The sequence below is a fragment of the Plectropomus leopardus genome, chromosome 7 (assembly GCF_026936395.1).
Source record: "Plectropomus leopardus strain MGB_pleo_1.0 chromosome 7, ASM2693639v1, whole genome shotgun sequence".
Classification (NCBI taxonomy): domain Eukaryota; kingdom Metazoa; phylum Chordata; class Actinopteri; order Perciformes; family Serranidae; genus Plectropomus; species Plectropomus leopardus.
The window spans coordinates 38,213,212-38,227,678 of NC_142182.1; the positions used below are offsets into that span (position 1 = coordinate 38,213,212).

At 42.0% G+C, this 14,467-nt stretch overlaps 1 protein-coding gene across 1 annotated transcript in view; it reads right to left on the reverse strand.

Annotated features, from left to right (window-relative positions):
* Nucleotides 1–7,343, reverse strand: part of LOC121950400 (NT-3 growth factor receptor) — a 269,926-nt gene extending 262,583 nt beyond the window's left edge. Inside the window, exon 1 of the mRNA XM_042496388.2 lies at nt 6,576–7,343. Within this exon, the coding sequence (XP_042352322.2) occupies nt 6,576–6,853 (278 nt within the window). The 5' untranslated portion in view covers nt 6,854–7,343. The remainder of the gene's footprint in view (nt 1–6,575) is intronic.
* Between the last annotated feature and the right edge of the window lie 7,124 nt (nt 7,344–14,467).

Sequence of the window (14,467 nt, forward strand, 5' to 3'; positions counted from 1 at the left end):
CTCTTTTCACCACACTAGTGTTGTAATAGACCATCTCATTATGGTTAATACTATCCTCTCATCCACTTTTTCCCCTTTTTTTGTAAATTGCTGTACTTAACTTTATTTGTTACACTTTTCTGTGAATCATCATGTGCAAATGTATTTTATTGTCTGTTTTAATTTAATTTTTAGTTATTCCTAATGCAAATTGGTGTATTTTGTAATATCTGTGTGTTACTTTGATGATAATATATTTTGAAAAAATGGTTGGTTCACTTTACATTAAATCCCTGTCACTAGTCTCAATTTTTAGAGCTGAACTGATTGCACAGACTGGAACGCTATAATCAATGTCTGCACCAATAAAGTATGTGTGCACGTGTATGTGTGTGTGTGTGTGTGTGCGTGTGCGTGCGTGCATGCGTGCATGCGTGCGTGCATGCGTGCGTGTGTGTGTGTGGGGGCAGTAGCGAGAAGTGATTAATTGCCATGAACCACAAGTATTCATGCATCAGTGTAACTTACACACACACACAAACACACAGGCTCATGTAGCACACTGACGCACTTTAAACCATACATCATCACCTTCTGCATACTTCATGTAACTGACTGGCAGGCACTTTAGCACTGGACCTACTTCACTCTTCAACCCCCCCTCCCCAGCTAACACATTACAAAATCTACCACTAGCAATACCAACAGGTCCATGTCTCCAGTGTTTTGTCAGTCGTTCCTATGATGAAGTCAAATACACAAACTGTCAGATAATCGGACAACAGTTTATTACAGTGATTGTGTGCTCTCTATATAAAATCCTGTTTTTCAACCAGAAACTGTTTATGCAAGAAAAACAGGTTGAGTCAAAGCCCACTATGCCTTAGTAACACTGCCACATCAGACATCCCACTGGCCTTTATGTGATCTATAATTCAGGGAATTGTTGATATTCCCAGACAACATTAGTGCATTACTGATGGCATATATTGACTCTTTTTACATTTTCATAAAAGACAGTATTTTCATATTGACATCAGCATGGCATTGATCCTGCCATTGATGTTCTGTCATAATGAGTTTCATTAACAGCTGTTTAATATATAAAGATGAAAAGGAGGACAGTCATGTTGCCGGTACTCTACCTCGTAATAGTCACCAGTTGTTAAAAGTATGGTTATCAGAGATAATAAATAATTATTACAAATAATTAACGATTATGTTAAATGACATGACTTCATTTACATTATTATTATTATTATTATTATTATTATTATTATTATTATTATTATTATTATATTTATTATTTATTATATTAAAATATATTATTATTTATAATTTACTGATGTGACAGACTGTTTTCCAGAACTATTTTGACAGGTCATTGCCCCAAAACATGAATACATTTTTATTTTTCTGGTGATATTTGCAAAATTGCAATATTATACTTGAGGGTGTGTTTTAATATCATTTGAGCACTTCCCTTCTCTCATGTAAACATTGTTTTAATGTTCTACTGCTTCCAGTCGCCATTGATGACCAGTTGAATAGTAAAGAAATGAATATTTATTGTTAAAGTGAAATAAATACTAATAAAGATATCCAATGACAAAAGGACACAATTCTGAAAATTAACAGTGACAGATAAATGTAAATGTAATTTTACTGTGGTGTTTATAATATGATAAAATCTGTGATGTTATTACTTTGAAGTTAAAAATGCACTGCAAAGTAACATACAGTGCTCTCTGGGTTGACCTCCGACCTTGCGAACTGTTCATATCCATCTACAGAGTAATGGATATGAGCCAGAGGGTCAAAGTTCAGGGTTCTGTAAAAGTAGTATGTCCTACTTATGTGCAAACTGCATGTGAGAGCATGTGCTTTATAAAGGCAGCTGCAGTTCCCAATATGGAATGCAGCTATTGGTTGGGCTGAAGCAGTCGTGTGTGTGTGTGTGTGTGCGTGCGTGCGTGCGTGCGTGCGTGCGTGTGTGCATGCATGTGTGTGTGTGGTTTTTGTTGATATAGGTGCCAAAGATTTTAGTGATTCACTTCATTGAGTTTTCCCACATATCGACTCTTCATTTTCCAGGCTCTGTTTAGAATGCTTTCTTTCATCCTGAAGCTTGAAAATCTGATCATAATTGATCCCAGCGAATCTGTCGAGTTTGCTGGGTTTTTTTTCTGACATGATCTGTGTACTTTCTCTATCCCGAGATTGAACTCAGGAGATAATTTCAGTTGTTGTTTGGTGAACGCATATTGATCAGTAAATTATAAATAATAATATACATGTTTACATTTTCAACCTTCATCCTATTTCAATTCTCTGGTCCTTCCACCACTCTACCAATTCCCATATTGTTGCATCTTTCTCTGTTCTCCAAGTCTTGACATCTCTCTTACAGATATTGGTTACTTTATGAAAGTAAGGATAACAACCTCTCTGCAGCTGCTCTGCGGTCCTCTGCTGTGCTTATGGGGAGTTCAGTTTCCTCTACTCTGCAATCTAGATTTTTAACAGTCTAATTCAGCACCGTCACTTTTTCTTCAAGTCACTCAGATCCATTTTTCTTTTCATCATGGAGTAATGTCATTTCTGACTTAAGCTCTGCGTTCAGGTCAGCTTTCAGCTCTGCAAACATTGCTACATACTCACTCATGGTTGCGTCTGGATTCATGCCTTTGTCTTTTTATTGCCTCTGCTTCCTAGTTGTAACTTTTGTTCCACTCATATTTATTTCAGTTTTAAACAGACATACTAGTTTAGATCAATGGATTAATCTTTTTATTGATTAATGATGTAGGCTTTTTTCAAATTAAGAAATTAATCATTTAGTTTGTGAAATGAGGAGATTTTTTTAAAATCTAACCAGCAGTCCAAATCCCAGAGATAATAAGTTTACAAATAGAAGAAACTAGAAATAGGAAAACAGGTTGGCATTTTAGCTTAAAAATAAATTATGATCATCACTGAAGTTCAAGGTCAACAAAGAGTGGTTTTAAATGCTCATACTGTCACAAAATAGTCCCACATTGTTGGGCCAATACTGACACTTTGGCAGGATCAACTCGGTTTGCACCAACTCAAGTCACAATTTTGTTGATGCATAAAATTTGATTGCATACAGTTCTCATGACTTATTACAATACATTTTAAACGTTTCACAAAAATTAAGATAAATCACCACATGTCCCACAGTGCTGAAATCTTTTCAGCACATTTACTGAATTATGAGATATGAGAAATGTTGCCTTGCTGCAACCTATAGTAAATTATAGTAAATTCAGAAGCCTGTCACTCTATTTTTAAGAATATGCAAAATCAATTAACATTTCTATCTCCACAGGTCTTTATTCAAATGCTACCCAAAACTGACACAGAGTCTATGGATACGAGATATTAATTTTCAAATGTTCACATCAGTTTAATGGCGAGCCCTTAGTGAAATTCAATATCTTGCTGTAATTTTTACTGTACGCACAGCATTTTATGTTTAATCTAATTAAAAAATATATATATTTGACCATTCACCTACAACAAGCAGAATTATGTGAGATTGTTCAGACTTTTATCATATATAAGTGATGTTATAAGTGCCTTAAGCTTAATACAAAGATTATGGGTTCAGTTGCTGCTTTGTGTCATCCTGCAGGTGATTTGAATCGTTTCACTTACACTTTTGACACTTTTCATGTAGTAGCACTGTTTTAGTAGCACAATGTCTATTATTAATAGATGAGGGATGTATTCTAGAACTTGAACAAAATAAAAATTCAGTACAAATGTAGTCGTGCTAAGCCTGTCATGTTTTGTAATTCTAAGGAACATCAAGAGTTTAGCTTTTTGTCAAATAACAAAGTACAGGCAATGAAATGCTTGAAATCTGCTTGGACCCTGCTCAGTACTGCTTATGGCTCTACTTTGTAATTGCTGTTTGACAGAGCTGAAAAAATCAAATGTTATTTGGAACAAAATACTTATGGGAGTAATTCAGTGTTTTTATAACACTTAAAGTACTTTCTCCGTATTTCATAAAACATAAAAATAAAATCAAAATTACTATATGGCTAGGATATGTATGGAATTCAAGACCGCTTTTATTAAAACAAGAGCTTTTAATTTAAAACAGGCTGTAGGGGCATTCACTGAGTCACAGACTCGCTGACTTTTGGCGCTTAAGCGCTGGCCCTGCTGTGTTGGTCCAGCCAAAAACTTTTAAATCCATGTTAAAATGAACAGTACAGTGAGATATAGTCACACAGCATAAGGGAGCTTTACTCACTCATCATTTGACAAAACCCTCCCACTTCAGCTCTGCTTGCTGATGTGCGTCTCTGGTTGACTGCTCGAGGCTGCACAGCCATCAGCCCCTATCAAAGCAGAGCTCCACTGATAAAACGCATTTTGTGAAACATTCTACTGGCACCAATTAATTGGCTAAACAGATAAATCAGTTGATCTCTAATATGAATGCTCTGAGAATGACAATGTATTTACAATACATGGGAAAACAAACTGGAGGGTAAGTGTTGAATTGAAAGTTAAAGCATTCAGGTCAATGTATATAGACTTTTCAATGACTGGAAAGCTGTATTTGAGAATAAAAATAATCTACAAATAATGCAGCCCCACTGCAGCATAAACAAACCACCGGAACTTGGTATTTATACAAGCTGAGAGGTTACACTGACAAATGGAAGTGTGTTAACCCTTGTCCCACAGCACCCCTCTCAATATTCTGACTGCTAAATGTCAAATCTTAATAGAGGCATGAATAAAGTCTCACTTTTTGTTTCAGTCTGTGAAAACAAAAGTATGTGTGTGTCTGAGTGTGTGTGTTTGTGAAAGGGAGCTGTCCATGTATGTGCTGCTGATTTCAAACTACACAGTACTCGCTGGCCATTTCTCCCTTATCTTTTCATATTTTTTTCTTGTGATGCACAACATCCTTTCTCACCCACTGAAAACAGTTTTTCTGTCTTTCCCTCTGTTTCATGCTGCCCCTCCAGACATTAAATAAAAACAAAGCCTCCTTATCACACAGTGCTTCTCATTTCTGGGTTTTCCACTCATTTCACCAAATTGTGAAGTAGCATTAAAAACAAGCAGTAGGTGTGGAAGCAGCCCTGTGTAGCAATCTCCTACACACAGCGGTGGGTGGAAACAGGAAACACTGTTGCTGCAGAAAGAGTTGTGTTTTCTGTCATCTGTACTGTTTTCTGTCATCAAAGTAAAAAGGCAATGTTTAGGAAGACACTTCAGCAAGGGGCAGGAAAGAGGAATGACTGTATTCAAAGGAAGAAATCAGGAAATGCATTTTTACTATATTCAAAAAGTAGACCTCTTAAATCTTCTGTTCAGTTCAGAGTCAGTTCAAAGTGAAAAGGCCAAGGAACATATTTGGGCTTTTTTATATCTGCTGTTTTAGATATAGACTGATTCACATCATGTACTACTGAAGCTTTCCAAACAACTTTGCTCAAGGTCAACCTGACCAAGAAAGGACTGCCTGAATGAATGCGGTAAGCCCTTTTAAGTTTACCTGAACCACCAATTTCTGAAAAATTCACCACCTTTTAGGGGACGTCAATTCACAGTATATCAGTCGTACGTGATTTTAAAGTGAAGACATTTTTTTTTCTAAGAGAAAAACAGATTTTTCTGCACATATTGATTGTCAGAGTCATGGTTAACTCTACCATTTACTGACATGCTCTGAGATCTGAAATAGCTAACTGCCAAAGGTTTATGTGAAGATGATCACACTGAATGTTCAGCCATGACAGGAAACAATCTTCTTGAAGAATTTAAATTAAATTTAAATGGAACAAAGGGATTAAAACAAACTAAATATGATCCTGAACAAACCAAGATGTTGCTTTTGCTTTCTCTTTGTGCGAACATTAATGATTAAGGGATTTACTTGACTCAGTTAGTTGAGATTAAGAAACCCTTCTATGATGAAGTAGTTGGCATAGATAAAGGTTAGGTCCAAATTTATTTCTGATTATGGCGTTTCATTTAAGCAAGGGTGGTTGCCTAGTAGTTGCGCGCAGTGTCATTCATGTACATGTACTACAGGACTGGCTGAGCAGGTCATACAGGCTAGTTGGACAATATCACAGAAAATGTCTAGATCTCAAAAGTTTCAGCATGTACTGCAATAGTCCAGTTTTACCTAATGTCAATGGTTGTGTGACCACTCAAGTTTGCGCTTTTCTTAATGTAATGATGATTTGAAGTTTATGTTTTGATAAGTTTACACAAGAAAAACACCAATTTCACAAAAAACAACAAAAAACGTACGAACAAATAAAAATAACATACATTAAAGCACTAATCTCTATTTTCTGAAATTTAGATGTTGATTTAGATTTTGTTCTTAATTCTTGCATCAGTTTGACAGCCCGGTGGCCTAATATTGAACAGATTGTAGTCTTCTGTAAGCCTATATCTCATAAAAGATTTTCTGTACTCTATAGACAAACAGTTAAGGTTTAGTGTGTTTCCACCAGCAGTTCTAAATCAAGCAAACAACACACTGCTACAGGACGTTTTTTGGGCCTCTGATCTACAGCATCAACACTTACATGGAGGTGATGTTCTGGAAAAGGTCCTCGATGCTCCCGGTACTGTTCCCGGCGCTACCGGCGCCCTGGAAAGACAACAGCGGGAAGAATTTGCTGTTGTCTGATCTATTGCAGTAGATCTCTGTAGGCGAACATGTGCAAGTGGGCGGACAGTCTAGCAAGGAGCTCAGGTAGTTGTGAAAGAAGACGCTTAGCAGAAAAAAAACCTTCCAGGACCACCATATCCTGGGAGGACAACGGACACTGAATGCGCCAAACGGCGCAGAAAATACTGCCATACTGTCACGATTCAAGTGCCCAGATTTTATGGCAACTTTGCAGGGCAGCAGCAAGAAAAAATGACTCAAATCCTCCTGCTCATCATCCGCACCGCGCGTGCGTGGGTGTGAGAATGCGTAACCGGTGTTCTCACCTTATTTCTCTCAGTGGAGTCCAAATGTTGAATTTAAAAAACATATTTCCCGTCATGACCGCCCATATCCGCGTGTGTGCGTGTTTGTGTGTGTTGGAGGGGGGGGGAGAGAACAAGATAGAGTGTGTGGATATGTCAGAGATTTTGTTGATGCCCGTCACGGCTGTCCTGCGCGCTTAAGAAACACGGTTAGGAAGCAAAAAAGGAGGAACAAATCCCGACAATATTCCAGCCCTGTGACATAAGGAGGTCTGAGCGCATACAGTTAGGTTCTCTTTCTCTCCGCATCGTTTAATGTCATCTCTCTCTCTCCCTCTCTCTCTCTTTCTCCGGCGCTGTTGCTGGTACCAAGCGGTGGGGATGGTAAAACAGAGAGATTCATCTGAGCTTAAGTCCCACCTGCTGGTCAGAGAAGAAACCGACATACACGCGTGCACACGTAGGGGCACACTGGGCTTTTGTTAGTAGATGGTAGTAACCCGACATAAAGGAGAGGAATAAAAGACAAAGGATGATTAAACACACACACACACACACACACACACACACACACACACACATACACACACATCCAGCCATGGCTGTGGTAACATGAGCATGAGTATGTTGAAAGAACCTGGGCCCTAAAGGTTTGCCATACATCGGTTGTTATGTCATTTGATCAATTGGACATATAGTTAGGTGTTGTCTTTTGGTGGGTCCCTGTGTCAGATCTAGAGTGAGGACTTGAGTTCAAGAGAGCTAGACTTTCTCTGAATGAGCTGCTTGACAAACCTTGCAGCATGGTGCACATATTAGGACATCCTCAGGTCTCAGAGTCAGGTGTCAGACCTCAGGTGAAAAAGTCATCAGGTCTCAGGAAAACTTCTGTCGGGTGTCAGACAAAACGGCTTCAGGAAGAACAGCCTCATTTATTCATTTATTTTGTTCAGTCTTGAAGGTAGAGGGTAGAAGATGAAGGCAGAAGGCAGATTAATTTGTCATTTTTTTAAACAGTTTAAAACACAAAATTACATTTGTCCTTGATCCTCCATCATCCAACTCTTTGGAGTTGGAGGATGAGTTGATTACAAACAGCAGCTAAGTATGAAGATTCCATCCAGTTGCTTGGGCATGTTGCTGCTGGTGGCATCATTCAATTCCTGCAGTGCATTTTTGGATGCATTTTTTGTCATCCTTGAGATGATACCGGCTCTCATCCCTCTCTTCCTCCAGCGCATTTGGTCGCTTAGCTTATGCCGTTTGTGGGAATCCTCTCGTGGTCTGCTGCATTCAGTCCAAACCCCACACAACTTCTGCAGATGCTGATAAGTTTTATGTCACTGTGTAATTTCTAATGTGACAGCTGTTCATTCTGCAGCTTTTAAACTTTATGCAACAGATTTAAACATTAAAGCAAATCAAAAACCATGTTTGACACTGTCCCATAATAAAGGAAATGTATAAGTAACTTTTTATTTTGGACAAATCAAAGTAACTGAGAAAATCAACATCATCCTAAATAAAAATATTTAGTGACCTGTTAATGTATAATGCAATCTGTGGTTTTGGAGAGGCTTCTTTTACTGTGGGCAAATTAACCAGAAAATACCACAGATACATTCAGTAATTCACTGAGTCACAACCTTATGAATAAGGTAAACAATATTATTGCTCAGATTTTCTGCATCATTGATAAACTGCAGCTGCAGATAAAAAAGTAGGCTTCCTTCCTTCCTCATGGAAGACAATGGGAAAATAAAAATAATAATAAAAATATAATAATAGTAATGATAATAAATAATACATTTTATTTATAGAGTGCTTTTCACAATACTCAAAGGCGCTTAAAAGACAAGCAAAAGTCTTTCTGGGCCAGTGTGCATCACGTGACCAACCCAGATGTAGGTGTAATTCCACCTTTGGCCACCATGTAAAATTTGCATCAGAGCCTGGCACACTTTCTGGGAGCTTAGCACATGTCATAGATGTATTATAGCAGGGGTGGGCAATTATTTTTCCTGGGGGGCCACATGAGAAGCTCAGATTTTTGCTGGGGGCCAAAGAAATTTTGTCATGCCGTAACCTCTAATTTTATCACTACATTAAATAATCGAATACATACTGTGCACTTATTTCCTCAGCACATATTATAGTTAAAGTCACTCCAAACAACATCTTATTAAGACAACTACATCCAAGAGTCTTTATACTAGTGTACAGGACTGAGTGTGTGGGGTAAAAATATATCCATTAAAAAAAATAAACAAACATAAAAATCTCTCAGCATGCCAAAAGATACAAAGATACACTGGGGGTCCATAAAAGCAAGATTTAACCTGATGGGGAAAAAAACCCTAGCTAGGGCACCATTTTCTGACCTAAACACATGTTTTTTTACTTATTTTACAATTTATCAGAACATCAATTTGTTTGTCACTCTGTATTGTCTATGTAAAAGAAAAAATAAAGAAAAGTTGAAATGGGGAGAACAATTCCACAAAATTATGTGAGAGTATCTCTTGAGCTAGTGTTCTCATGTGTGGGAAGCTCTCTTTAAAGACGAGTGAAATGTTAGCAATGTCACTGATTTAAAGCACTGTGCAAGCATCTCGAAATTATAGTTAAGCAAATGTAACCGGTGGTTACTGCACCAAGTGTGACCGGCGTGTCTGACTCTGCGTTGTGTTGAAGAAAAGACTCATACGTCGATCTTTTTGGAGGCAGTCTCCATTTATTCTTACATGGCTCCTGACGAAACAGCGCAAAACACACAAATCCTCCGGTCAATCACCACAACACGCCTCTCCCACGGAGATCGGTAACAAGAGGGCACGACACACAAATTATAGATTAAATAATTAAAAAAAGACATAACATACCTGACAGCGCTTAAACACACAAATCCTCCGGTCAATCACCACAAAACACGCCCCTACACGAATCAAACAACACAAACATATGTTTCAGTGCAAAGTAAGTGTCTCGCAATGTGTTCAAGCTAGCCAGTGAACTTGAAAATGTAATTAGCACATGTTAAGGAAGACATTTCCTCGGACTGCGGATTCGCTTACCTCTCCCACGGAGATCGGTAACAAGAGGGAAGCGAATTGGCGCGAAAACGCTACTTGTAAAGGCATACACCATAATGTGCCCAGAGGGGGCCAACCTGGAACAAAGGTTCCACTTAAATCGAAGATTAAATGGTCAGGTATTAACTAAAACCAAACATAAATAAAACAAACTTACACATACAGTTTTGTGTAATTATGGCAATAATACATTTAGAATACACATTGCTAGTGTGTGACTGACCTGTTACATCAATTCCCCCAGAATTACACAAAAATCTGGGTAGCAAAACAATCACCGTATCACACAGGCCATTAAGAAAAACAACAAATTACATCAATCAGCAATAAGAGCTTCCTAATAAAAGGATAAGAGAACGAGAGACTTGCTTGGCGCCTAGCAAGGACTCACAGTACTCTACAGACAAAATGAGGTGCCTTATACACCACACATACACAGGCCAACGATGCAGGTGAGTAAAAAAGGGAAAAGAAAAAAGAGAGAAAAGGGCCTAAATAGCAACATGTAATCATAATAATATACAGAGCAGCTAATCATAACATCGTCACCCTGATCCACACACTTCACATGAAGAACAGAACGGGGCCTGATTGAACCCCCTAGAATGGACTCAAGTTGTGCCATGGACTCAATCAATCGGGCACACTGGTCTAATAACTCTACCAAACCGTGAGGTAAGTTGGTCATCTACATCAGATGCTCGAGGCGGATTGGCAGTTATCGGTTGCGGCAGGAGAGCTGGGGAGGCTATGGGGGGGTCCAGAGCAGTGGTAGAACCACCAGCGGCAAGAGAGGCCGCCACAGAAGGGGGGTTCTGACAGCCTGAACTCGGTGGTTCATCAATGGAGGATTGCTCACGGACCCATGAGGCAGTACGGCCATCATCCCAGTCATCAACACTCAGGAGAGAACCAGCAAGGGACAGCTCAACCGTTGCAGCTGCAGTGTCCAAACCAGACACATCAGTCTCATGCCAAACAGAATCAGGGGGGCCTTCGGTCATGCCAGGGGTGGGTATGGACATGGAAGCACCACCAACCAAGGCTTCCTCCAGCGGAAGGAAGTTGACCTGAAGCAGCAGGTTTCGTGAACTACATCGTTCATTCCCCTCTGGATCTCTGATCCGCAGATATGCAGGCGGTTTTGAGGCCACCACAAGTATGTACAACAGGCAACCACTTGTCAGAGCTTACGTTTCCCCTTGACACCTTTGTTCGCCAGCAGCACCTGGTCACCGAGAGACAGAGGCTGACCTTGACCCCTTTGTTATACTGGTCACACTGATGTCTCTGCTCAGCCTTGCAGTTCCTCTGAGCCAGTGCCATGGCACAGTGCAGGTCTTCCAAAAGCGATTTCACATAGGCATTATAGTCACACACAGTCACATCATGGAGCACGTTCTTGAAGAGAAGGTCGACCGGTAGCCTAGGGACTCTCCCGAACATCAAGTAGAAGGGCGCGAACCCAGTGGTCTCATGAACAGTGCAATTGTACACAAATGTCATGGTCTGGATCATTTCGCCACTTGTTTGGAGCGAAGGGGCAGAGATCTCAACATGTTTCCCAAAGGCACGTTAAACCTCTCTGTGCTGCCATTCCCCATAGGATGGTAAGGTGAGGTGTGGGACTTGTCAACCCCTGACAACTTTAGGAGCTCAGCAATCAGCTCACTTTCAAAGTTTGCTCCCTGATCAGAATGGAGGCGCTGAGGGAAGCCATAGATGCAGAAGAAGTTGTCCCACAGCTTCTTGGCCACCCTCTTAGCAGTTTGGTCCTGGCAGGGAAAAGCATGTGCCAACTTCGTGAAGTGATCGGTGATTACAAGAACATCCACTGACTTATTGTGATTGTCCTCTGCTGACCAAAAGTCGATGGATACAAGCTCAAGAGGGCAGAGGTCTTAATACTCTCAGAGGGGCTCTTGCGGAAGGCTCGGGAGTCTTGCTGAGAACACATCTGTGGCAGTGCTTCACATGATTGCGGACATCCTTCTCCATGTCGTACCAGAAGAAACGCTGGCGGGCCAAAGAAAGTGTGCGAGGCTGACCCTGATGACCAGCGTGGTCATGAACACCTGACAATGCATCTGCCTTCAGAGACTCAGGTACAACAAACTGGAACCTCTTCTGTTTGGTCAGGGGATCCTTTGTCACTCTATAGAGGACTCCTCAGGAAGCCGCCAACTTATCCCATTGCTTCAGGACTCTCAGGGTTGGCTGACTTTCACAGCTGCTCACGCCTGGAAGGTCTGCGCTTCCTGTCAACATAGTGAGTGACCCTTGAGATGACTGGGTCCTGCTGCTGGTGTGACTGAAGCTCAGTAAGAGACAAGGAGGGCAGCACGTCCTGGCCAGGAAGTGCCAAGGTGGTGAGGTGGTCAGCCAAGGAGGCTGCACGCTGTCTGGGAGCAGAGTCCCACTCATCCAAAGAGGAGAGAAGAGAGGAGACATCATCCTCAGACATTGAGCCCTCAATAGCAGCAGAGTGGGAGGGAACCCCTAGTGACTGTGGCTGGCACGTGAGGTGGAAAGCATCCACGCGGCCCATCACTGACATCACACACCTGCTCTAGCAGCTCGGAATAAGGTTCACACAGCAGCCGCTGCCTCAGGGCTTTCAAATGGGTCTCTGCTGAGGGCATCCGCCACCACATTCAGTCTGCCTGGAATGTGTTTGATCTCAAAGGAACACGGAGCCAGCTTAGAGACCCACCGCTGCTCACAAGCGCCAAGTTTCGGCTTGGTCAAGATGTATGTGAGCCGGATTGTTGTCGGACCAGACAGTGAACCTATGACCCTTGAGCCAGTGGCTAAATTTATCGCAAACCGCCCATTTCAAAGCCAAGAATTCCAGCCTGTGGGCAGGATAGTTGGCTTGACTGCGACTGAGGGTTTTACTCGCAAAGGCGATGGGTCTTGCTTTCTCCTCACCAGCAGGCACCTGCGACAGGACTGCACCCAGACCGTCAAGGGAAGCATCGGTGGAGAGGATGAAAGGCCTATCAAAATCTGGGTGTGCCAACACCACACTGTTGGAGCAATGCCCTTTTCAGATCAGTCAAATGCTCTCTCACAGGCAGGAGTCCAGTCCTGAGGAGTCAGCTCTCGGAAGGTACCAGCTCGTCTCCGACCAAAAGAACCTTTAGCCCTCCTCTTCTGCCCTGCAGTCAAGGTGTAGAGTGGCTTTGCGATGGAAGAACAGCCAGGAATGAAATGCTGGTAATACAGCACCATCCCAAGGAAAGATTTGACCCTCCGTTGAGATGGTGTGCGGCCGTCATCATGCATGAGGTCCTCCTTCCTAAAAGCAGAGATGGCCTTCACTTTCTCTCACGACTGAGACACCACTGCTGTCCACCATGTGACCAAGAAACCTCACAGACCTCCAAGAGTAGCACTTTTTCCAAGCCAGCTTCAGATTGTTGGCTCTGAGTCACAGAAGACAGCCTCCAGCCGTTTCAGGGCTTCCTCCTCGGATGGAGCAAAGACGAGTAAGTCGTCCAGATAACAGAGGAGGCTGGAGAAGTTCAAGTCACCGAACACACTGATCATCATCCGCATAAATGATGCGGACTGTTGCATAAGCCCTGGGGAGTCGGTTGTACTCATTACAGGCCTAAGGGTGTCGAAGGCCGTACCGCCTGTCGGACTCATGGAGGGGATGTTGTAGAACCCGATGTGAGATCCATGGTGCTGAAAAGGCGTTCCCCACCAAGGGCAGCAAGACAGTCGGCCTGGTGAGGCAGCAGATGGGCGTCCTTCACGGTCTTGGCATTAAGCCAGCGAAAGTCAGTGCAGATCCTCAGCTCACCTGACTTCTTCCAGACAAGGACCAGTGGCGAAGCATATTCACTGACTGACTTACTGATGATGCCTTTCAACTCCATCTCAGACAACACCTCTCTCAGTTTATGATAGTGTGCTGGAGGGACACGGCGATAGGGCAGCCTGAAGGGGCGATCATCAGTGAGATGAATTCGATGGACAAACTCCTTCGCTTCCCCACAGTCCAGCTTGTCTTTGGAGAAGACATCTTGGTAAGTGAGCACAAGTTCAGCAAGCCGCTATTTCCATTCATCTGACACCTCACAGCCTTCAAGGTTGATGTCTGCCAACCCACAGTCCTAAGCCGCTGCAAGGGGTAGAGGTGGCATCCGAGTTGGGTGTTAGGGTCAGCTGACTGGCCGGGTCTGTAGCCTACTCACACCCCTGGGAAAGAGGGAGGTCCTCCACCGCCACACACAAGGAAACACATCTGCCACTTTTATGCTTGGCGCAGTGTCACAGGTTTCATTGTTGGGTTATGATCTTCATCGGGACCCAACGATCTCCCCACATGGTGTCACAACCCGTCCGACAATGATGTCTTTAGGGGCTGAACGGGAAGAGGTTGGCTCCCACAATGACAG